Here is a 23,385-nt window from a genome sequence, read left to right on the forward strand (position 1 = left end):
TTCGGGGGTCGCCCTCGTAGCCCGGGACCCGGGTGTGTTCAGGCACCGGCCCGTCGCCTCCGGACTGTAACGGATCCGTGGAGATACACTGTAAACACCAACGCACTACAGAGCGACTGGAGACGCTGTGTATAGAAGATTCATTTTTAAATCTGCTTCCACCCATCTTCAAAAAAAGGAAGAGATATAAATAAGTGGATCAACCCCCCCCACCGTGACCACGCTCTCTCTTTTATTGTGTGATTCTCAGGGCGGTGAGAGGCCTCGGCTCAGGAGTCACAACAAAACCAAGGAAATAAGAGGCGTTGCTCTGTTTATCCTGTTCTGATTGGGTCTGAACAAAAAAGTTAAAAAATATATCTGACCATCTTTACGGCTGATTTTAATTTATTTACACTCTTTAATTGGAGGCATTAAATGACCGCTCTGCCAACAAAGGACAAGTATCAATGAAAGTGCATTGAAGACCAAACCTACTTAGTGATGTCACAACAGTATTTATTATGGCCTCATTAAGCCAGTTCGCCATATGCATGTGAAGGAGCAGCAACCATTACGATTTGATCTTTAAAAAAAAAAAGACTTTAAAAGCGTGTACTTTAATAGATCTGACATTTACGTTGAGAAGCCGGTTGTCGGTGTGAATATTTGACATACAGATGAGGGTTGAGAATGAAAGTTGTTGCATTCCTTCAATTTAAAATAACAAGTTCTAAAATGTTCATTTACAATATGCAATGTTTCACCACTAAGCACAAGCCGCTGTGAGCCGCACTGTCCCACTTTTATCTTGACCGCGTCTCGTTTTCAGAGTGCAACTATTTGATTAAACATTCAGCCCAGCTAACAGCACGGGCTCACCCTGAAACCTTCAGCTAGAGGTCAGAAAGGTCGCCGTAAGAGGTACTCGGGCATGAGGAGAAGCAAAGAGCAGATACCCCCCCAAACACTTAAAATATCAAACGGTACAGGTTCAAAATCAGCTGAATTATTTCACAATTATATTGTATTAATTACAGAATCAGCTGGAAAAAGAGAACATGTGTTAGGAATTATTAACCGTCTCCAAAGGCGCCGTGTTCCACTCGGCCGATAGATACAGGGTTCATCCCAGTTTCTTCAAGAGGTCAACAGCCTCTTTGTGGACCTGCCAACGGGAACAAAACAGACTGTCCTAAGTACTCACAGCACAGGTCATTCAAAAGCCATCGTCACATTGCCTGGGTCGATCGGTGACGGGAAAGCCCGATGAAGAGGAGGTGCTGTACCTCTTTGTCTTCCAGTGTGTGGGCAGGGTACTCCTTCGCTTTGGTCAGGTAGAACAGCGCCAGCTCCTTGTCCTGCATGCCCATGTAGGTCCTCCCGAGCATCAGCAGGTTCTTACTGTAGAAGTTGGGATCGACTGGCACACAGAACGTCACGTTAGTCGAATGCATTTTAAACATTTTATATGGTAGCAATTTACAAGCACTGCTTTCTTTTCTAAATTCTTGACCAGAGAAGTCTGAGCTGCTCTTTTTTTGATTGTTTTTACCTTCTTCAGCTTTCAGGAAGAATTCCAAAGCCTGAAGGGGCAGAAAAACATTCAATTAAGTTTATTTTGTATAGTCCAATATCACAAATTATGAATTTACAGTCTGGACACATAGACATCCCTGTCCCAGGACCTCACATCGGATCAGGAGCAACTCCCAAGAGATATAAAAAAAACTTTCACAGGGGAAAAAAGGGAAGAAACCTTCAGGAGAGCCACAGAGGAGGATCCCTCTCCAGGATGGACAGAAGCAATAGATGTCATGTGACCAGAAGGAATCATTACAGAGTTACAACACATTCAATGAATATGACAGAGTATGAATAGTTCGACATGACTTCATCCACATTTGAGAAGACGTTCGACTCTCCAAAAGGTGACAAAACAGCCTGCGGGTGTGTTCATAAGCAGCCGGTTGTGCAGCTGGCAACCAATCAGAAGGGGGGGGGGGGGGGGGGTTCTAGACAGAGCGGTCCTCACCTCCTCGTATGTGGACTGGGGGGGTGTAGCGAAAATAACGGCCGCCAACTTGCGTTGATACCAAGGCAGCTCAGCAAACGCAAAGCACCTGAGGGGGAGAGAGAGAGAGAGTACAGATGATTATGATGACGGATGATATTATATGTTCTCTCACCCTGCTAACCTAGTGGTGAACAAGGGGAAATGCAACAACATTGCCATGTGGAGTTATTGCTCAAAAAACGCTAAGATATCCTGCATTCTTATTAATGGTAAATATTTACATCTTTATAAAAAGTTTCTCTACACCGCATTAACAGCATCCATTTGTTTTCTTTCTGTGGGCCTCGTTATGTTTTTCTTCTCTGTTCAGAAACTTCTCTTCGGCAAGTGTGCGTCCATGTTTGACTTCAATGTTTACTGAACTTCCATACGAAGCAGCTGAATTGGAACACAATGTCACACCTATAGTTTGTGAGTTAAAATAAAATGTATTACATTGAAAAAGAAATTCTAAAAAAGACTCACCAGTAACCTAAAATATATAAGGAAGTGGCATCTCTGGGGTTGAGTTCAACAGCTCGCTGGGGAGAAAGCGACACGTTTCACTGCCACTCACATCGTACGCGTGACGCGGCGATACGGAGACCCGGCTGCCCTCACCTCCATATGTTCTCTAATGATGTTTGCATCTCCAATTTTCACCTTGACTCCCTCGTACTCCCCGACATCGCCGAGACACACTGCGTACCACTGAGTCAGAAGGGAAGGAACGTCGAGTCAATTTTTTTAAGCTCTTTTAAAAATGAATTGGTTGACAGACTTTGACATCATGCTGCACGTGCAAAGTGAATTAGTTTCACTCTGGTTTTGGTTGTTAAAAAGCTCAAAAGACAAAAAGCGTGTGTTCCTCAACACGTCTTGTTGGATTTGTGTGTTTTGTTATTTTTTCATTGATGGTTATGAGCGTTATTTGCAGGTTGAGGTTTATGTTCGGTTGATTTTCATATTTTGTGTCGTTAAATGATGGAGGAATGTTAGATCTGTTATTTGTTCATGTGTCTGAATAATTCCATGAGGGATGGGTCATGTTAATGACCAGACACCGGTATAAACGATGTTCTATTATTATACAAGTAATGCGTTCTCAGTATGGAACCGGTTGTATTACTTACTTTGTGTGCCGCGAAACACTTGTCATCCTTCTCCAAGGCCTTCTTTGCATATTCCAAACTATCATAAAACAGCTGCTTCTTCAATCTGGCCTCCGTGTCGGGCACCATGGCCAGGTCGCGAGAGGCCCGTGCCAGCCTCCACAGGTACTCAGCATCTTCACTGGATGGACGGGGAAAACACAACTTCAACTCATGTGAATTTTAAATAAAAATATATATACATTTCTATTAAATACAACCTGTTGGGAACAGGAGGAGACACAGAGTGAGAGCCCCACCTGTCCTTGTACTGCAGCAGCAGCTGGTACAGCTTCTCCGTCTCTCCACAGCTGTACAGGTAGTCCGCCTGCTCCAAGACCTGCTCTGCACAGACAAAACACAACATTAAATTCAACCAGAAACGCTCCTAATTCGCTAAACTGAACTCCCTCCGTCCCCAAAAGTCATCATTTAAAGAACGAAAGTTTGTGTTTTTTTAATGACATTTTGGATTATAATTGTGTCACATTCTCCAACCCCTAAATTCCTGTAAATGGATGTTTTGTTTGTCTGTACTTGAGGGTATATGACCTACCTTTTTCTAAAGCGTAGACCGCGGTTGACCTCTGTACTCTGTGATAAGCTTCCAAAGGCAACCAGGAGAGCGCGGGGATCCCCAGGAGGAAAGCCGCTCCTCCGCCCTGCGCGTACAAGAAAGATGAGGAAGGACGTACACACACACACAACACACACACACACACACACACACACACACACACACACACACACACACACACACACACACACACACACACACACACACACACACACACACACACACTTCAGAGTGGAAGGCGGGTCATTGCCGATGGCGATCATTTACGACGGTCAGCCTAAGTTGACAACCAGGTGACCCAACACTAAGCAGTATGTCCACATCGGGTTATTGCACTGGGACCGCATCCAAGGCCATGGTTGAATTGGACTATAATCAGAACAGCTGATATGACATAATGCTCAATTATACAGTCTTCCTCATCATGAACATCATCATCATACTAAACCTGTTAGTTAACCTGTACTAAACCTATAGTGCTTTACATGTAATTATGTAAAGCCCTGATGCCCTTTTACCCACATAAAAGATTAAGCAATCGGGTCTCCTGTGACACACTTGTTCTTCCAAAGGCATGACGCTGTGTATCTGTAAGCACGTTAAAGTGGAAACTTTAAATAGTTGCATGCAGGATAGCAACACTGTCAGTGGAGTACGAATAAAAAGGTATTCACGGTCAGGGCAGCGGCGGTCCTTCTCAAAGTTGTCCAGTATTTCCGGGTTGCCCCTCTGCTCCGGTCGCCTGTGGCTCCGGGTGCTGACAGTAAAGTTCTGCTCACACATCGTCTCAGCACGAGTCCAGCCATGTTGTCAAAGCACGAACGCCCAATGATACGAAAATATACTCGACATGGCAAACTTAAAGGTTAGTCCTCAAACGCAAAACAGGACGCATTCAAGAGCCCGGAGTGACAAACCGTTGCAAAAGGGCAACAGTTGAAGGGGAGGGTTGTCTCTTCACACACTCGTGTAGATTATATTTCACTCACTGTTCCCGCACACTATACCGTGGTCGTTTAGCAAAACCTCAGAATGCTACATTGCATGTCACCACACTGATTGTGTATGTTTGTGTTTTTAACAAATTCATTATTTTAATTACAAACCAAAAAGAAGGCAGTTTACAAAGGCATAAAGTAGTTTATTTTAACGGCTACGAAATAGTTTGAGAGCAAAACAGAACTCAATAAATGTCCTGATACCTAGAGAGGCATCTACACGGGACATCATACATGTCACAGCAATGTCTACAATGTGAAATCTCACAGTAGTTTAAATGGTTTGGATTAAATTACTGCCTCGAAAAGCATTTCTTGAATGCACCCCGTGGGAGTCTGTCACCTCGATAGGCAGCCGACAGGAAACAAGCAAGACTCCCGAGAGTTCCGATGTAATTTTTCCGCAGTGATTATTTTGGACCGTTTTACTATACAACGTTTAATAATATATAAACAGTCTATTGTTACACTTAATGTTACCAATGTATAAAACAAATATAACTTTGTTGCGGGCCGGACGGTTGAAGCGAACAGAATAAGTCCGTTATGTTGGCTACTAAACTATTCCGCAGTCGGCTCCACCCCTCCGCCACCAGGCTGCCCAGCTGTTCCTGTCAGATAAACACGTATTCATGCGTGACCACCAACAACGGACAAAAGTGTTAATTTGTTTCTACAACTAAGGTTAAGCAGGTAAATAAGTCAGCGTATGTGTAACTTCGGCTGAGGCTTTCGGTTGGCGCAGGTTGTGGCGCACCAGGCATCGCCACACCCACTAACACTGCGCGCACGTCCCGACCTTAATGACGCTCAGAGCAACATGGGTTGTTTTTCATGATATTATTATCAGTAACGTAACACTTAAAACAAATAGTTGTCATCATTTCTGTTTAAGGTAACTAACGTTATTCTGTGATAACCGCTTGAAGCGATCACGCTATCCGTTTGACCGGGCTTCTTCTTCTTCTTCTTCTTCATTTTGCTGAGTGGCTCCTGCATGTCTATGAAGTACAATTAGCACTATTTTCCTTCTAAATGTAGTGGAGTCGAAGTATAACGTAACAGAACAATTTGATATTTAATTAAAGTACAAATACTTTGAGTAAATGTAATTCATCACAATTATCGGTGGTTGTCTTTCAGTACAACCAGCAGCCATGGCCTCAGGTGGGGCCCCGGTGCCAGGGGCCACCCATTGGGCCACCAAGGTGGAGCTAACCATCTCCTGTGAGAACCTCATGGACATGGACGTCTTCTCCAAGTCTGACCCTCTGTGTGCCCTGTACATCAACACGTCAGGCTCCCACTGGTATGAGGTCTGTATTGGGACACATGCCACACGTTATGGATATCACTCAAGGCCTTGTTTTGAATTAGCAATTTATATCCACCTTCACATCCAACAAAGACAAACCTAAATGCATTGTGGGCACGACAGTTGACGATGTTCGCTGTTTTATATTTCAATGTATGCATTTGGTGTCGGATTGAGCGCAAGATGACGAGTACGTTGTCTTTTCTTTGTGAATCAGTTTGGACGCACAGAGATGATCCTGAACTGCCTCAATCCAAAGTTTGCCAAGAGGTTTGTGATCGATTACTACTTCGAGATGGTGCAGAGGATGAAGTTTTGCGTCTATGACATTGACAATGACACCCACGACCTGGGCGATGATGATTTTTTGGGGGAGCTTGAATGCACCCTGGGCCAGGTGAGCTTCGCCTTGTGCATTTTAGTTTTAAAAGAAAAGTGTTTGGGGCATTCTGCCACCTTTCTGTGACACTGCCAGTGTTTTGTGTCCAGATTGTTTCCAACAGGCAGATGACGCGATCTCTGTTGCTGAAGGACAAGCGGCCTGCAGGGCGTGGGACCATCACAGTGAGTGGTCTCTTCTCTCCTCTGGAAAACATATGACGAGCCTTGAGATCGGGGCGCTCTCTTGGCCGACACAGACGTGGGCTGACATGGGTTGTTTTATCCCTCAAACTCCAATCTGTGCTTGTGTGGGTTGTAATGTGATTGAAACAAGCGTTGGAAGTTTTTATTAATATGCTACATGGTTTAAAAATGTGGAGGCTTATTGGAAGTTTGATACTGTGAAGTGAGTTAAAGCACCAACAAATGCTGAGCCTTTATCTTGAGATGTAATCAGAGCAAATAACCAGGGTCATGTTTCTTAAAGTACAAGTTATGTTACGGTATATTAGCCAGATATTCATAACATAGCACACTTTTCTGGAATTAGACTTATTGCATACTTGCATCTGGTGTTGCTGATGATGATCTTTGATTCATGGCGTCTCTCTCTTTGGTATAATATAATTAAGGCGGTTGTAAGCTCTAGGTTGCAACACATGACCCTGCTATGTGCCACACACTGATCTGAAGTCATGGGTTTGAAAAGAACCAACACATAGAAAGTTACCGATCACTGTCACAACAACAACATCCCCAAACCTTTAACAGTTTGGATTTCTTTGATTTCTTAATTTATAAAAACAGATATGTGCTGAAGAGATAACAGACACCAGGGTGGCAAACTTTGAGGTGTCAGCCCGCAGGCTGGACAAAAAGGTAATATAAGTCATTGTGAACAGGTAGGTCAGATATCTTTATCATTTCAACTGCCCTGAAGTGCCGCTAATAATTATTTGGATATGGATGTTCAGTTTTTGTGGTGGTCCGACCCTTTCCTGGAATTCTACAAGCAGACAGAAACTGGATGGCAGCTGGCTCACAGGACCGAGGTAAACGGATTCAACCGGCAACTCATTCCTCGGCTGGCTGATGATGATGATGATGATGATGATGATGATGATGATGATTGACTTGTGGCTCATTGTGACCCTGTCTGTGTAGGTGGTGAACAACAACCTAAACCCACTGTGGAGACCCTTCCGCATCTCACTGCGATCTCTCTGCGGAGGAGATGTGGAAAACCCCATCAAGGTAATTTACTTTTTTTTTATTTCAGTTATCTTTCTTCAGGTAATACACCCTGTGAAAAATCTGCACAATAACACAACCCCTTCACTTAACAGTAGAAAGTCTTTTTTTCCTTATATTATTTGTTGGGATCAGCTTGATTGACCATGCTCCTCTAACATACTAATGATTCATTTTGTGATTGCATTTTGTTTTCGTCTTGCAATGCTCCCAAACTTAAAACCCGCTGCACCCAGCTGGATAAGTGACGTGTGTCTGTGCACCATTCATGACGTCGCCCGCCTGAAGGTGTGCCTTTTTGCGATGTTCTTTTTACTCAATTGAGTTGCTCCCATTGCATTGACTGTATTTACATTGATAACTGGGGGTGGAGTGTGGTTGATTACTTGAGCGTGTGAGGTGTGAATATTTGATGTTTACCTTCACATTTAAAATGCGGAAGGTTATGTTTTGATCGCTGTGTATTTATTTATTTATTTATTTGTATGCGTGTTATTCGCATAACAAGAAAAGTTTTAAACCGAATCGCATGAAATTTGGTGGGATGATTGGTTATTATCCGGGAATTTGATTAGATTTTGGGATCGATCGGGTCAAAGGTCAAGGTCATGGTCATGGAAAGGTCAAAATCTTCTTTTTACCATAGCACGGTCAATTTTTATCCAATTGGCATGCAACTAATGCCAAAATGTTCATAATTCAATGCCCAATCTTGTGCTATGCGAAGGTATGCGCTCTACCGAGTGCCCATTCTAGTTCATTCATGTTTTTATGTTTTCCTCAGGTTGACTGCTATGACCACCACGTCAATGGCTCTCATGACCTTATTGGGAGCTTTAAAGCCACACTGGCTGAGATGCAAATGGGAACACACGTTTCCCCTGTAAGGCTTTTGTGTTTGTGTAGATCACAGCTCTACCAAAAAAATGCCTTGTTTTTATTTTTGGGATTTTAACTGGCAAAAATATGACTCATGGTTTCATTCGCAGGCTGACTTTGAGTGTATCACCCCAAAAAAGCTAAAGAAGAAAAACTACAAAAACTCTGGAGTCATTTCCATCAAGAACTGCCAGGTGATAATTTAGAAAAAAAGAGAATTGAAGACAATTCCAATTTCTCTTAATTGATTTCAGTATATTTCTTACTCCACTCTCTATTGCACGGCTGCACACAGTTAACGTGTTGTTTACCCTTTGTTCAGGTGGTGAAGGAGTACACCTTCCTGGACTTTATTATGGGGGGTTGTCAAATCAACTTCACTGTAAGTTTGGAAATGTCAGACGCAAGATGTTTTTACTTTTATTCATCTTCACAACTTTTAATCAGCAGACTTCCAGGTCGTGTGCCTCTCTGACACTTGCAGACGCTACTGTATATACAATCTGGCCCAAAAGTATTTGGATTGTTCTCATTTTAATGTAATTTGGTGTCTCCTCATGCCCTATATATTTATTTTATTCAAGACTCATGAGTCCATAAAGCAACAAATACAAACAATATATAAACACAATACAATACGAGGACACAGGTACAATCACTGCAGTTCAAAAGTGACTTGTGGTTAAAAAACATACAAACACTTGTTCCATTGTTTCCAGAAACAGATATATATATATATATATATATATATATATAATATCTACAGTATATCTATATATATATATATATTATATATATATAATATCTACATATATCTATATATATACATAATATATAGATATATATATTTTTAAAATATATATATAGATATATAATATATATATATATATCTTTCTTTTCTTTTTTTCTATGCTCTCCCGGACTCCGGCCAGATTGCCATTGACTTCACCGGCTCTAATGGGGATCCCAGCTCTCCCCAGTCCCTCCACTACATCAACCCTGAAGGCTATAATGAATACCTGACAGCCATCTGGGCGGTGGGTAATATCATCCAGGACTACGACAGGTACTGCAAACTCTGCTTCATCCTACATCATCCTACCACTTTAATTCTCCATTGCCGAGTTTGGGAAGAAGACGATGTCGACGCAGATCCAGGCAAGAGTTGTTAATACGCCAGTCGGTTGCAAATGCAGCCGGTTGCTTTCTGGCGTGTCATTTGAAAACTTATAGGATTAAGTCTGTCTGCTAACAATGGTCACGCTCCACAAGCCTTAGTTGTACGGCTCTGTTCTCCTGACTGATGTGCCTTGTGTAATGACACTAATTTAAAACTTGTATCGTGTTCTTTTTTTGTAGTAACAAGATGTTTCCTGTCTTTGGTTTCGGGGCCCAGCTCCCTCCCGCCTGGCAGGTGGGAGGAAATGTTTTGAAGGCCTTAACAATCCTTATCTTCTTTAGCAAAAGACAATTTGTTCATTTTTAACGGGTCATTTTGTTCACCCACAACTAACAAACTGCCTCATAATCAACTTTTGGAGGATTACATTTAACAAAAAAAAGAAAAGTTTGTAAGACTTGTTTTAAAAAAAGATAAATGATAAGGGGCATAGATAGGAATAATGTGTTTTCAGATTTGTTTCCGTTTTAAAATTCAGTAATTGGTGTACAATTACCATTGGCTGTATTGTTAAGCTTTTTACATTTGTTTTAAAAATCTATCTTTAATTAATGCTTACAGGTTTCCCATGTGTTTCCTATTAATTTCAATCCAGCCAATCCATTCTGTGCAGGTGAGTCAAACTTTGTAACAAGATGTTACGTGTTTGATTCCTAGAAGTTGTTCACATGTGTGTGGTTTTTTGTGTGTGTGTGTGTGTTTTTGTGTGTGTGTGTGTGCGCGCATGTGTGTGTTGCAGGCATAGAGGGTGTGGTGCAGGCCTACCAGCAGTGTCTTCCCCAGTTGAAGCTCTGGGGCCCCACAAACTTCTCTCCAATTATCAACCATGTGGCGTGCTTCGCCAGACAAGCCCTCCGGCAGAGTGTGGCCTCCGTGAGTAGACACATTATTTTCCCCCAAATAAAAGGGAGAAACTCTGGATACTCCTAAATGAAACAATTGTTTGATTCAGTTTTGAGCCGATAGAAATAAAACAATACCTTTAATTATGAATAGTTAATACCTTTTGTTACTGCTGTTGTTCAATTTACTACCACAACTAAAAGTGCAGTTCATTTTGCACATATTGTAATACAACTTTTCACTTTTCGATAACTCGATACATTGAAATATGTTATTTCAAAAACATTCTCCATGAGAAGAATATTTAATATATTCTGCCAAATCTGGTTGATAAAAAGGTTCAATGTTGTACTTGTCAGAGAACACTTCTGATCCTTCATCAATCCAAACAAACAGGAAATTTAAGACAATAATTTAAGGTCTTAAATAAACAAACAAACCAGGAATTCAATAATGTTCTGCTACCTAATAATTGTAAACTTAATATCTGGCATTGTCAAATGTGTTTTCTCTCTGTCCATCGACAGCAATACTTTGTGCTGCTCATCATCACAGATGGCGTGATCACGGACATGGACCAGACGCGCTCTGCTATAGTGGAGGCCTCTCGCCTGCCCATGTCGATCATCATCGTGGGTGTGGGGGGGGCAGACTTCAGCGAAATGGAGTTCCTTGACAGCGATGACAAATTGCTGCATTCGCCCAGGGGCGAAGTCGCCTCAAGGGACATCGTCCAGTTTGTGCCCTTCAGAGATTTTCAAGTAAGCAGCGGCCCAAACCTTTTAGTGTGTGTGTGTGTCTGTGTGTGTGTATGTGTGTGTGTGTGTGTGTGTGTGTGTGGCGTGTGCTCCAAGCTTGTTGTTGATCTGTAACATTGTCATTGCAGGGTAACAGCGTGGCCCTTGCCCAGAGTGTCCTGGCGGAGCTGCCTGATCAAGTGGCCTCCTTCTTCAATTCTCGCAATATGAAACCTTGTGTTTCTGAGCCGTCAGAGGCCGTTGGGTTCAAGTAGCCCCCCCAAAAAAGCCACTCATCTTCACTCCCTATCTGCATGTCCTTCCCCCTCTTTCTGCATCAACTGTATGGAATGGCACACATGACTGCCATTCAATGAGCGTGAACAAGGACGAGCGTAATGCGGTTTGACTTGATCCCAAAGACACGACGGCTTGTATTGCGCATGTAACGCCGCGAATGTAACGCTTGACATGGCGGAAACGCTTTGTTGATCGCGTGTCATTATTTATTCTTTCTTTTCCGTGTATTACGTCTTCTATGCTATTACTTCACTGCAATTCCTAGAGATGCCTTTAGTGTCTTCATCCCCAGTGGAAAACAATGGGCTCTCTTTGGGTCTTCGGCTTGTCGGGGCAGTGAGCTGTGATGGTGCACAGGTGGTGTCAGCACCATCACACTCATGTGTTCTTCCAGTCCTGGTTGCATCGGTACATGCGAGCATAGTTTATTTTATGTTTGGGTGTCATTCTGAGCATGATCTTTAATTTAGTACGAAGTTTGAGAGTTTGATGTAATGTGTGTATTAAGCTGTGTGATCACAGTTCTAACTTTTGTAACATTAGGAGAACAATTTAGATAAACCAACACCTGCTTCCTAAAGTATTATTATTTTTCCACTTGCATCAGTGATTTCAGCTGATCTATGTTCACAACAAAGACGCTGAACTGTTGCCACAAAGAAGTTTCCTCTTCTGGCACTGTGGCGGACATACGTCATAATCACAGTGCATCTAGAATTAGGTTTATCTAACTTTACAACTGAATGCACTATGCAAAGTACGCAATATGCATACTTATAATGAATTCAGTGACATTTCTTAGTTTAGTGTAGTCTTTTGGATAATTTTATCATTAGGGGTTCAAGTTAGATAGCTGGAAAGAAGATAAAAAAAGATAAACAACAACAACAACAACAACAACAACCTCTCGATGTAACACTTGTGGACGTTGTGTCCACGAACGTCCGTAACACTGAACCACAGTCCTCTTCAAGTGGGTGTTTGAGGAATCTTTCTGCTGTTAATGCTGCAGTTTTATCTGACTATCATAGCTTTGACCAAATACTTGTGATTTAAGTCCAGATTGAAGGCTTGTGTGGGAAATGTGGGCGTTTGGGTTCGCTGCATGGATTTCATAAAGTATAACAGGAAGTCTGTTTAATCAAGCTTCCACTCTTTTTTACTATCGCGTTTGTGACCCTTTAATAAACCCAGTGATTTATTATATTTAGCTGAGTGATTTACCAGTTTTATTATATTTCGTGTTAACTGACAAAATGGTGAGTATTGCTCGTATCCGCAGCAGACTGACTGGTGCCCCTCAACCGTGAACGAGCGCAGTGGGCCCCGCCCACCGAGCGCGCGCCTGTCTCATCTGTTTGCGCCTCACAGCCCACAACACCGCAGCGCACGGACAGCTAGCTAGCTAACAAGGTAGGAAGTCTTAAATGAAAACTCCTTTTCACAATGGGCTGTTTTTAACGCTAAAGTAAATATGACGTGAGAGAAGGTTGTGTGCGTTGACGTTACTCGCTACTTCACGTTACTTAAAGCGACAGGCCACCTAAGTTACTAAGTTACTTTTACAGTATCACTTTTTTTTAAACAGACAATATAGGCGTCAACTCGTTAATTTCAACGTTAGGTAGTAACATTAACGAGTACATGTATCTAGTAGTAAATACCCGTTGTATTGTATCTACGTGAGGCGTCTCACGGGACGACGCCAGCGTCAGTAACGTTACGTCAACGCTCGCCACACCTCGGTCCGCAACGGGTTGTTCCATTCCCGCTGCGGCAACTACATTACGTCATCGTCAGTAAATTATCTTGTGTAATGGATAGAGCACATAACGCCACTACAACGGCGAGTGTTTTCCTGTGAGTCCCCGCTGTGTGGCGCAGCACACACGGCCCAGCAGCTGCACCTGATTGAACCCGAAGGGGCCGTGTGCATCTAGTGTGAGCCGAAGTCACAAAGTAACCCTGAACGAATCATACAATGTACTGTAGACAACTATACATGTTATTAACTGTAATAAACGACTCTATAACACGTTTGGCATGTTTACTGGGTCCTCATCTTTTTCTCGGCGAGTCAACTACTTTGTATAACTTGGTTGGTTAAACTTTAGTAGTAGCTAAATGATACAAAACAAATCCCAATGGAGCAAATGTGTTACAGACCACAGATGGTGCTGCTGCTCTCAGTAGTAACTTGGAATGACAATGTGTGGTATATAGTTTACAATGTTCCCTTTTTACGTTTTCTAAGTCTGGACCTGTGTTTCTGTTCTTCAGTGAGTGTGTGAGTGCTCGTGTCCTCCAGGCTGGGATGGCAGCAGGTGGAACCCTGGGGCCAAAGGCCCCTGAATGTATGACCAAGGTGGCACTGAGCGTCTCCTGTGAGAATCTGCTGGACATGGACGTGTTATCCAAGTCTGATCCACTGTGCGTGCTTCTCATGAACAGCTCGGGGCCTCATTGGTGTGAGGTAAGAAGGTCAATCTTAAAACGGGCCAGAGTTATCCTCATCTTGTGTAGATCCACCAACTGCACCGGACACGTCAACGCCTGCTGTGAGCTTGAAAAGAGTGTCTGACTATGGATACATATCGTCTCTGAAACATGTGTCTGTGTTAGATTGGCCGGACGGAGAGGATCCAGAACTGCCTTAATCCCAAGTTTTCCAAGACTTTTGTCATTGACTACTACTTTGAGATGGTGCAGAAACTAAAGTTTGTGGTGTACGACATCGACAGCGACAACAACAGTCTGCAAGACGCTGACTTCTTGGGAGAACTGGAGTGTACCTTGGGACAGGTTTGCACACTTTGCTTACTAAAAAAAAGCCATTTTCACACACGCGTAATTACTGGATTGAGCATTAACAAATATTAACCCTTTTCTTTATCTTTTAAAGCCGTGGTCTGGGTAGATGGGATAACTGATTCATAAAAGTGTTTGTCTGTCCAGGTTGTTTCCTCAAAGAAACTGACACGGCCGCTCGTCATGAAGAACAAGAAACCAGCGGGGAAAGGAACCATCGCTGTGAGTCCCTCGTTCAGATTGGCATAAGAGTTATTTGATATTTGTTCCCTGGTGACTGTATTTGAATTTTAAAATTTTTTTTAACACAAAGCTGTTGAATGTTTTGTAGATATCTGCTGAAGAAAGAACAGACAACAGGGTGGTGGAATTTGAAGTTGCAGGTAGAAAGCTGGATAAAAAGGTATTTATTGTATTTTTTAATTTTTTTACATTTAGTTAGCTTAGATGCGTAGGATGAGTGAATAATTCTCTCTATTGTCTCGTGATGTGATTGGTTGCACTGATGGGACATAATTCCAACAATACTGGAGAGTATATGTTAATATTTCTGAGGGAGCTGGATTGTTGTGCAGCAGGAGAATCTAGTTTGAAAGCGATTCTGCTGATTTAAAGCTAAACAAATAAAATTAAAATGAAGCCTAAATACACGAGATTTCACCGCTTCAGCATCCATTCACAAATGCAAGACTGGTTATCAATTAACGAATGGACAACACTTGTCTTGTGCTCACTTATTGACACTTTTCCCCCTCTTAATTAATTAATATCTCTACGTCCACTCGGTTAAAATGAATGCTCTGCCTTTTATTTACCTGTTGCCACGTGGAAACGTGGTAGTGGAGCTCCATTGATGATGGATTTTGTAATTCACCACGCACAAGCTTCTCTCAGAGTGAACATACTCGGAGATGATAGAACTGACTTGAATGGTTTTCTCGCTTTTTTCCAGGATTTCTTTGGCAAGTCCGACCCTTTCCTGGAATTCTACAAGCAGGCGGGAACTGGATGGCAGCTCGCTCACAGGACGGAGGTATGGATGTGATCATTGTGTCTAATATGGTCCCAAGGGCTCTTGGGCAAGTGACGTCATAACTAAATGTGTCTCGACATTTTTGAAGTGTATGCGGTGAATGCATGTCAGCTGTGAAAATGGTCTTTGATCTGTGCAGGTGGTGAAAAACAACTTAAACCCAACATGGAGACCATTCAGAATCCCGATGCAGTCCCTCTGTGGAGGTGACGTGGAGAAATCTATAAAGGTACACACACTCTCTCACACACACACACACACACACACACACACACACACACACACACACACACACACACACACACACACACACACACACTCACTCACAAAGTTGTTTTCTCTTCCATGCAAAAGCAAAGTCACATTACAACATGGATCTCAAAGAATAGCCCAAATGTATTTGACGGATTGTCTTATACATTAATGGGAAAGAAGTTGTTTTTTTCCAGCAACAAAAAGCAACAATGTGTATCACTGGAGCATTTTCGTTTTGTCCCAACGAGCACCCTGCCTGTGTTTTAGTGACTGCCTCTTGTGCACAAGGAGGAGGAGAATGTATTTTAGCCTTAGTTTATGAGTGTTTTTGTTTTGTTTCCATCGTGTAACCCTGTAAAAGCACACTCAGCAGGAAGGGATGCTTTCCAGTCCGCGTTGCAAGTGAGTTCACTGTCTCCACCGTGAGTGCTCGTCGTGCGACGGATGCAGTGTCTTTGATAGGACAGGCCAACGTCCGTTCCGCATCTATGTCTGTCTTTTTTTGGTGTAAATTATGTTTAGTCTCAAAAGCACAGAGTACACCGTCATACATTGCATCTATGTCTTACAAGAGGACGTCCACAATTTCAGGTGTCTTGCTCATTGGTCCTCTTACCTGTTAAAAGTACGAGAGCATTATCGTGTCCACGGTGGATTTGACAGTGCGGCGCGAGCATTAATTAAATATGGATTGACCGACAACAGGAAGTATTTGTAAAGCTAAATTATAAGTCCACATATCCAGACAGCTCTGGTAGTTTTTGTCAGTTCACAAATAATAACAAAATACAACACCCCAAAACGTACTAATGTCCACATTTACGTAGGATTTATGAAGTCTATGTGTGAAGATGAATAGAACACTGTGCTGTTGACCACAATAAACCTAAATATATGGTATTGTTGAATAATGTGAAATATGTAAATATAGATAACATACCTTTCTGTTGAGCTTGTGGCCAACTTTTTATTCAGTCTATTTATTATTGATGTGACCTGATAAACGGTACGTTAGGTTTCACAACGGGTAAGTCGACCATTGGGAAAGATTCCCAAAAGGTAGATGCTTTCTGTAAAGATGGATTCCTTTTTTTTTCTTTAAGTCACCCATTAACTTTCCTAGCCAACCGTGTGGTCGACTGGAGCGTCACACAGTTTGTCTCAGTGGTGCTGGCTCCATGTCGACTTCTTTTGTCTGTTCTCTCAACACTGAAGGTGCTTAGAAGCAGGATGCAGATTCTAAGCAGGTACTCTGTGTGATCTGCTCTAAAGGTGTGTGTGTGTGTGTGTGTGTGTGTGTGTGTGTGTGTGTGTGTCATAGACTTTTCAACATCTGGGTGTTGTGTCACATTTGAAGCTTCAATCCCCCCAAAGCATGCTTTTTTTGGGGGGGTTCTCATCTGCTTTGATTTTCACACACTGGTGCTAGTTTATTTTGTTTCCCTCCTCAAGAGAATTGATTGGATTCGTCTTGTTTCTCCAAACTGTCTGTGTTTCCTAGGTAGATTGTTATGATTACAACAACAGTGGATCTCACGACTTTATCGGATCATTTGAGACAACGCTCTCCCAAATACAGCAGGACTCACAAACATATGCGGTGAGCGGTCTGTCTTCTGTGTGTGTGTGTGTCTGTGTGTGTCTGTGTGTTATAGTCTTATGAAGCTTGACAGTGCTGCTCTGATGTTGCGTCTGTGCTCCTCTCAGGTTGAGTTTGAATGCATAAATAGCAACAAGAAACAGAAGAAGAAAGGATACAAAAACTCTGGCGTTATCGTAGTAAAACAATGCAAGGTACTGAACTATCTATTGTTCTTTGATTAGTCCATGCATTACTCACACAGGAAGTCAGTTGTGTGATTTAGAGATGTTCAGATGAAAGTAAAGGGACGTTTCACTCTACTTCAAAAACATTCAGATGTGTACAACACATATGTGTTGCAGTACCTCAGCATGCACGTTGTTACATACATTTTTTTGGGAACAGTGACAATATTTTTTTCCAGATAGTGAAGGATTACACATTTCTGGATTACATAATGGGAGGCTGTCAGATCAACTTCACTGTGAGTACTGCATCGTGTTATGACTCTTTGAACAATGGGAGACTGAACTGCAGAACCCTTCTGGGTGCGTTGCCCCTTTTCTCCCTCATTAGATAAACAGACAATATATTCCTCTGTTCTACTGTTTCGCCAGAAGGCTTTTATGTTTTGATTCTGCCGCTCGAGTGTGTGGCCTGATATTTTCATTTAATGTTTAAATTTTTTTTGATTCTATTGCGGATTTAATGTTTTCAGGAAGCATTTTGTATGATGTTGTGAAAGCATGAACCCATTTGATTCCCTCTGCTTTGAATCCGTACCCCCGGCCAGATTGCCATTGACTTCACCGGCTCTAACGGGAATCCCAGCTCTCCCCAGTCCCTCCACTACATCAACCCTGAAGGCTATAATGAATACCTGGCTGCTATCTGGGCAGTGGGTAATGTCATCCAGGACTACGACAGGTACATGGATTGTTAAACATCAAGTTTTATGTAGGTAAACAAAAGTAGAGGAACGGTGCCCCACAATTCAATTAAGCGGAGCCTTGTGTTCTTCTTCCGACAGGCGAACACCAACAGTGAATAGGAGTTTTTTCATTTTAAAATGTCCCAACTTAACATTGTGATATTTCATGTTTGTGTTGTATTGTTTATTATAAACAATGAACAGAATGTGTTTCTCATTCCATAATGTTAAATGTCTTGATCGATGTAAACGTGGATCGGTGTATTCGATGTGAGTTGCAGGGACGAGCGTTCAGAGCCGCATGGCTCGCTCCTTCACGTCCCGTCATGTCTGAGTGAAGCTGTAAAGAGCATCCATATGAAAGCAAAGGCTCCTTTCTAATCGTTTTCATGTCTGAAGTTACCACGACAACAACTCCTGTTCTCCTCCACTTCCTGTAGTGACAAGATGTTCCCTGCGTTTGGATTTGGAGCCCTGATCCCCCCCTCGTGGCAGGTGGGCGTTTGTGTTCGTCAAGACATGCACGTTGGATCTGCATCTTGCTGTGTTTTCAACACTTTCTCTCATGCATGAGAAAAATGTAAAAACGTGTCTTGGAATCACTGGTACTCGGGTCATCTCAGAGAAGATGTCACGGGATCCAGATTGATTGCTCGTCGTTTGTGTTCGCAGGTCTCTCACGAGTTTCCCATCAACTTCAACCCGGCGAATCCGTTTTGTGCAGGTGAGAATAAACTGAATGAAGCCGATGTGATCTTTTAACACTGCAAGATCATTTTGTTTGAAAATGTGGAATGGGATGTTCCAATCTTACTTGTAACTTCCACAACAGAAGATAATGAATAATGGGCTGCATGTTTCTGTTCTCCATCTTCACCAGCAACTTGCATAGCACCTTGTCTCGTGAATTGATCGCCATGTTGCAAGGGTGCCGCCCACTTACGATCCTGCTGGATTTCAGGCAATTACATAGAACATAATAATCAGGGTGTCATGTAAGACTCATAACGTGTGTTTTAGGTATCGAGGGAGTGGTCCAGGCCTACCAGCAGTGTCTGCCCCAGGTGAAGCTTTATGGCCCCACAAACTTTTCCCCCATCATCAACCACGTAGCCCAGTTTGGGAAGCAAGCCAGGCAGCAGGAAACCGCCTCTGTGAGTCTTTCAAGTATATTCAGATCGTGCTTTTGGTCTTTAAGTAGCTACCAAACGGAGACGACATGGACTCGATCGGTTCTCCCTTCCCCCCCCCACACACGATACCAATCGTTCTGTTGCTTTTGTTTTTCCGCAGCAATACTTTGTTCTGCTGATCATCACCGACGGAGTGATCACAGACATGGATGAGACGCGCAGCGCCATCGTCAACGCCTCCCGCCTGCCCATGTCCATCATCATCGTTGGCGTCGGGGGGGCCGACTTCAGTTCCATGGAGTTCCTGGACGGGGACGATGGGAACTTACGCTCCCCTGCCGGCGAGGCGGCCATGCGAGACATCGTGCAGTTCGTGCCCTTCAGGCAGTTCCAAAATGTAAGCGACATCACAGCGCAGCGTCTTTACAGGCATGCGCCACATGAGCGTCTTTAATGTCCTAAATAATGCGTTTGTTTCAATGTCTTGAACGTCTTATTTCAGGCAGGCAGTATGGCCCTTGCCCAAAGCGTACTGGCAGAGTTGCCCGACCAAGTGACTTCCTTCTTCAATTTATTTGACCTGAAGCCCCCCGTCGAACCCAGTCCTTCCTAGAAATGTAGGAGCGCCCCCAGCACCCCTCCCCCTTCAATCCTCTCCTTCCCACCTGCATTTGATCCAAATCTGCATGCGTATTTTACCTTTTTCCTGTGTTTGTGTGAAGCTAAATTAACCGGCCATAGAGTTAAGTGTTCAGATGCCACGTACGCCGTGAAACGGTTGGCGTCGCCACTCAGTGTAGAAGCAAAGATGTGCAACGCTCATCTGTGTAGTCCAGAGTGCCTCACTCGTGGAACTGACCTCGAGGAAACTTGTTGATCATACGCTGAACGTTAATTAAATGAGCTCACCTCTTCAGCTCCCCGCGACTCTCATGTGGGTTACTCTCTCTCTCTCTCTCTCTGCCGCTTCTCTTTAGAGTCCTCCTGAAATGCTGGCTCAGAGCATCTTGGCAGAAGTCCCAGGACAGGTGGCGAGCTTCTTCAAGACCATGCGCTTGAAGCCCCCCCACAGCGACACGCCTCTCCCCTGACCTCTCGGCGTCGGCACCCTCAGTATGCCGGCATACATGAGCATGCGACATCCAGTCTATGCAGGCATGCTATGATTTGTAAATACTACGTGCCATCCATATAAAGCCATAGTACACCGATTATGTGTACATTTCTTAACATTTACTTAAATATTTAATGTGATGCCTCTATACATCTCAATGTGACTCTAGTGCCAGGATTGTTAGGACTTACGGTCATTTATTGTTTGATTGATCTGCACAATCTGCTGTATTCATTTATATTAATATGACTTGAATCAAGGTCATTGGTGCAACCAGCTATCAGTCTTTCTATAAACGGGTGGAGCTCTTTACGTGTGCTCATGTTTATGCTCATAATGAAGCATATGTTTACATAATGGATCCTAACACAATGGATTAATAACTTTGCCTAAATTAATGCCTTTTGGAGATTTTTACACTTTACTTTTCACCCTTGCTGCTTTTTTGTAGGTCAGTTTTTTATTTGATTTCTATTCGGTATTTGATTTTGAAATCATTTTGTGATACGAGTGTTCACAATGGAAGTGATGACATCAGTGAGCTTCATGCATGCAGCCGTCTTGTATGTTTGCACCGATGTACACGAGAAGCTCACTCTGTCTTAAGAGATCGTAAAACGTATCACTGTACTGACTGTTAAGTAAATGGCCTTATACATTTCACTAAGTGCACATGTATTTTTAATATACACTGATTAACTGTGGCATTGCCTTTATTATACTTTGTCATTTACTTTGTTTTTGTTGATATTTTATGTGAATAAATGCAATGCAAGAAACAAAGACAAATCAACCTACAAAGTAACGCGCTTCTATTACAGTATTTCTTTTTTTGAAATAAAGATATTAGATCATTACTAAGTATGTTTTTGTGTGGGTTTTCTTTTACAGCTGCCTTCTTGTCATGCAGTTGCAGAAGTACTGGATGTATTTGAACCAAGTAGTGATTCATTCAGGAATGTTGAAAATGTTTTCATGCAACCAAAGTGTTGCAACACTGGACTTTGTCTGCATCTAAAGAACATGAGTCGGTTATTAACACACATGCACACGCACAAACACTGAGCATGCATGCACACACACAACATGTATTGAGTCATACAGTAGTCTCGATGCAGCACCACCCACAGACACATAACGTATTGGTTATTGGTCCGTGTACGTTTTGATAGTTTGTTTTATAGTTTATTCAAAATACAGCAAACAAGGTTGATGACAGATACCATTTTTGGTCTTTTGTTTGAAACCAAAAATATGTAATAGAAAGCACTTTGCCATCAGTGTCTAATTCAATGTAGAATATATACAATTCAGTTAATGAACTTGCACTAATATGTTATTAAATATCTATTTTTAAAGGATTTTTTAATGAAAGCTCATTTCCAATTTTATATATATATATATATATTATGACTTTAAATCTCATGTATACCCATTTGAGAAACCTCCTGTAAGATGGCCAGATGTTTGATGAGTTTCTGGACAGAAGCCCCGCCCCCCTTATGAACCAAGACTTTGATAGCATGGGTATTGGTGAACTGTGTTCTGGCCAAACATATTGTTATTAGGGTAAATGTGCAAAATCAAAACTATATAACCTATTTTATTCGTATGATATGGTTGTTGAATACATTTATGAACTTATGTTTTTGTTCCAAACTACCCCCCCCTTATAAGCAAGGTCGAGATCCTCCTTGTGGCCCTGGCACTGCAGTGGAAAGCGTCAGTCAGGTGTCAGGACAGTGGCACGTTTCTGACTACTGGTTATATCATCTTGCATTGTACTCGAGCACAGGCCCTTGTCTGGGTCTACCTGCGATAGCCCATGGTTTAAAACAGGCACGTGCACAGACATTTTGGGGGGCAGGTGCTCAAACCAAAAAAAAGGTCACCCATCGCCAAAATGATTTTTCCAAGTTAAGGAGTTGGTTGCTTGCAACACTTGAAACACATTGTGTCGTGAGAAGACATGAGAGTTGAACAAAATGACATGTTTTCTATTAATAATTACAATTTATTTTCATTTACAAAATAATAGGAGCCAAAAATGCCATATAATAAACAACGTACTAACCTCGACCGTTCGGTCATGCCGGGAAATATCAAACTTCTGTAAAAACGTTTATAAGGCCTCAATCTGATATTTCCCAGCATGACATCACTCTTGGTTAGTAAGAAGCTATTACAAGTGTTGTTTTTTCTTGCGTTTACTCTTTTCACCCTCTGCAATTACTCATACAAGATTGATCTTTGTAAAACTGGAACAGACAAAACAAAGAGAAACATACCACATAAAACAATGTGGCACATGGATAGCATGACACCGAGAGCTATTGTTAGCATAGTTTAGCTGCTTTGTTCTATAGCTGTGAATTATTGACATTTATAAAATGAATTAATAAATTCAACATACTATCGAAATTGTCTAAATGGCATTTATAAAACAGATATCTCTCTCTCTCTCTCTCTCTCTCTCTCTCAAACATGACGTAAGTAAACAGCTGGACTAGGCTTTGAAATCACGGATTTCGGGAATTTGTGTTTGTTTATTTTTTTGAGGAAACGTCGGACCAGTTGTGACGTAATATTTTCAGTTGTGGTTAATTTATCACCAAACAACGTCAGGGGACAAACACCGTCATGACTCATGACCTGTGTGTCTGATGCTGCGGGTCAGAGGAGAAGGAGGTGCACCCGTTTGGTGGTGCGAGGAGCACTGCGCGGAGGAGGAAGTGGAGGAGGAGGGAGGGGCGCGGCGGGGGCGCGGCTGGGGCTCGTGAGCGCCGCGGAGCATGTCGGGGCGAAATTCTCACAAGAACTCCAATAAATGCCCCGACAGATATCCAAACACATTTGGGAGGACTTGATGACAGAGACTATTT

The 23,385-nt window shown here is 42.4% G+C and overlaps 3 protein-coding genes across 5 annotated transcripts; 2 read left to right on the top strand and 1 right to left on the bottom strand.

Annotated features, from left to right (window-relative positions):
- Positions 1-481: 481 nt before the first annotated feature.
- Positions 482-4,640, bottom strand: rmdn1 (regulator of microtubule dynamics 1). The gene is made up of 10 exons (XM_056434391.1): positions 4,438-4,640; positions 3,743-3,848; positions 3,447-3,531; positions 3,169-3,328; positions 2,657-2,746; positions 2,522-2,577; positions 2,015-2,102; positions 1,535-1,565; positions 1,269-1,402; positions 482-1,147 (listed from the first exon to the last, which is right to left on the bottom strand). The coding sequence occupies exons 1-10, from the start codon at positions 4,567-4,569 to the stop codon at positions 1,106-1,108; spliced, it is 924 nt and encodes a 307-aa protein (XP_056290366.1). The 5' UTR covers positions 4,570-4,640; the 3' UTR covers positions 482-1,105.
- A 734-nt stretch (positions 4,641-5,374) lies between these two features.
- Positions 5,375-13,683, top strand: LOC130206420 (copine-3-like). 2 transcript variants are annotated; one of them, XM_056434387.1, is made up of 16 exons: positions 5,375-5,454; positions 5,905-6,077; positions 6,294-6,473; positions 6,566-6,640; positions 7,265-7,336; positions 7,432-7,509; positions 7,622-7,711; positions 8,493-8,591; positions 8,698-8,781; positions 8,910-8,969; positions 9,520-9,653; positions 9,947-10,001; positions 10,329-10,380; positions 10,507-10,640; positions 11,138-11,371; positions 11,497-13,683. In XM_056434387.1, the coding sequence occupies exons 2-16, from the start codon at positions 5,919-5,921 to the stop codon at positions 11,620-11,622; spliced, it is 1,632 nt and encodes a 543-aa protein (XP_056290362.1). In that variant the 5' UTR covers positions 5,375-5,454; positions 5,905-5,918; the 3' UTR covers positions 11,623-13,683. The 2 variants fall into 2 exon arrangements, with proteins under 2 accessions (XP_056290362.1, XP_056290363.1); XM_056434388.1 differs by lacking the exon at positions 5,375-5,454 and having other exon boundaries at positions 5,989-6,070.
- Positions 12,968-21,360, top strand: LOC130206421 (copine-3-like). 2 transcript variants are annotated; one of them, XM_056434390.1, is made up of 17 exons: positions 12,968-13,060; positions 13,928-14,120; positions 14,270-14,449; positions 14,603-14,677; positions 14,787-14,858; positions 15,408-15,488; positions 15,628-15,717; positions 17,245-17,343; positions 17,451-17,537; positions 17,750-17,809; positions 18,119-18,252; positions 18,697-18,751; positions 18,929-18,980; positions 19,277-19,410; positions 19,550-19,786; positions 19,892-20,006; positions 20,367-20,457. In XM_056434390.1, exons 2-16 carry the CDS (start codon positions 13,962-13,964, stop codon positions 20,000-20,002), a joined length of 1,626 nt encoding a protein of 541 aa, XP_056290365.1. In that variant the 5' UTR covers positions 12,968-13,060; positions 13,928-13,961; the 3' UTR covers positions 20,003-20,006; positions 20,367-20,457. The 2 variants fall into 2 exon arrangements, with proteins under 2 accessions (XP_056290365.1, XP_056290364.1); XM_056434389.1 differs by lacking the exon at positions 19,892-20,006 and having other exon boundaries at positions 12,971-13,060; positions 20,367-21,360.
- The last annotated feature ends 2,025 nt before the right edge of the window (positions 21,361-23,385 follow it).

Source organism: Pseudoliparis swirei, chromosome 16, assembly GCF_029220125.1.
Source record: "Pseudoliparis swirei isolate HS2019 ecotype Mariana Trench chromosome 16, NWPU_hadal_v1, whole genome shotgun sequence".
Lineage (NCBI taxonomy): Eukaryota > Metazoa > Chordata > Actinopteri > Perciformes > Liparidae > Pseudoliparis > Pseudoliparis swirei.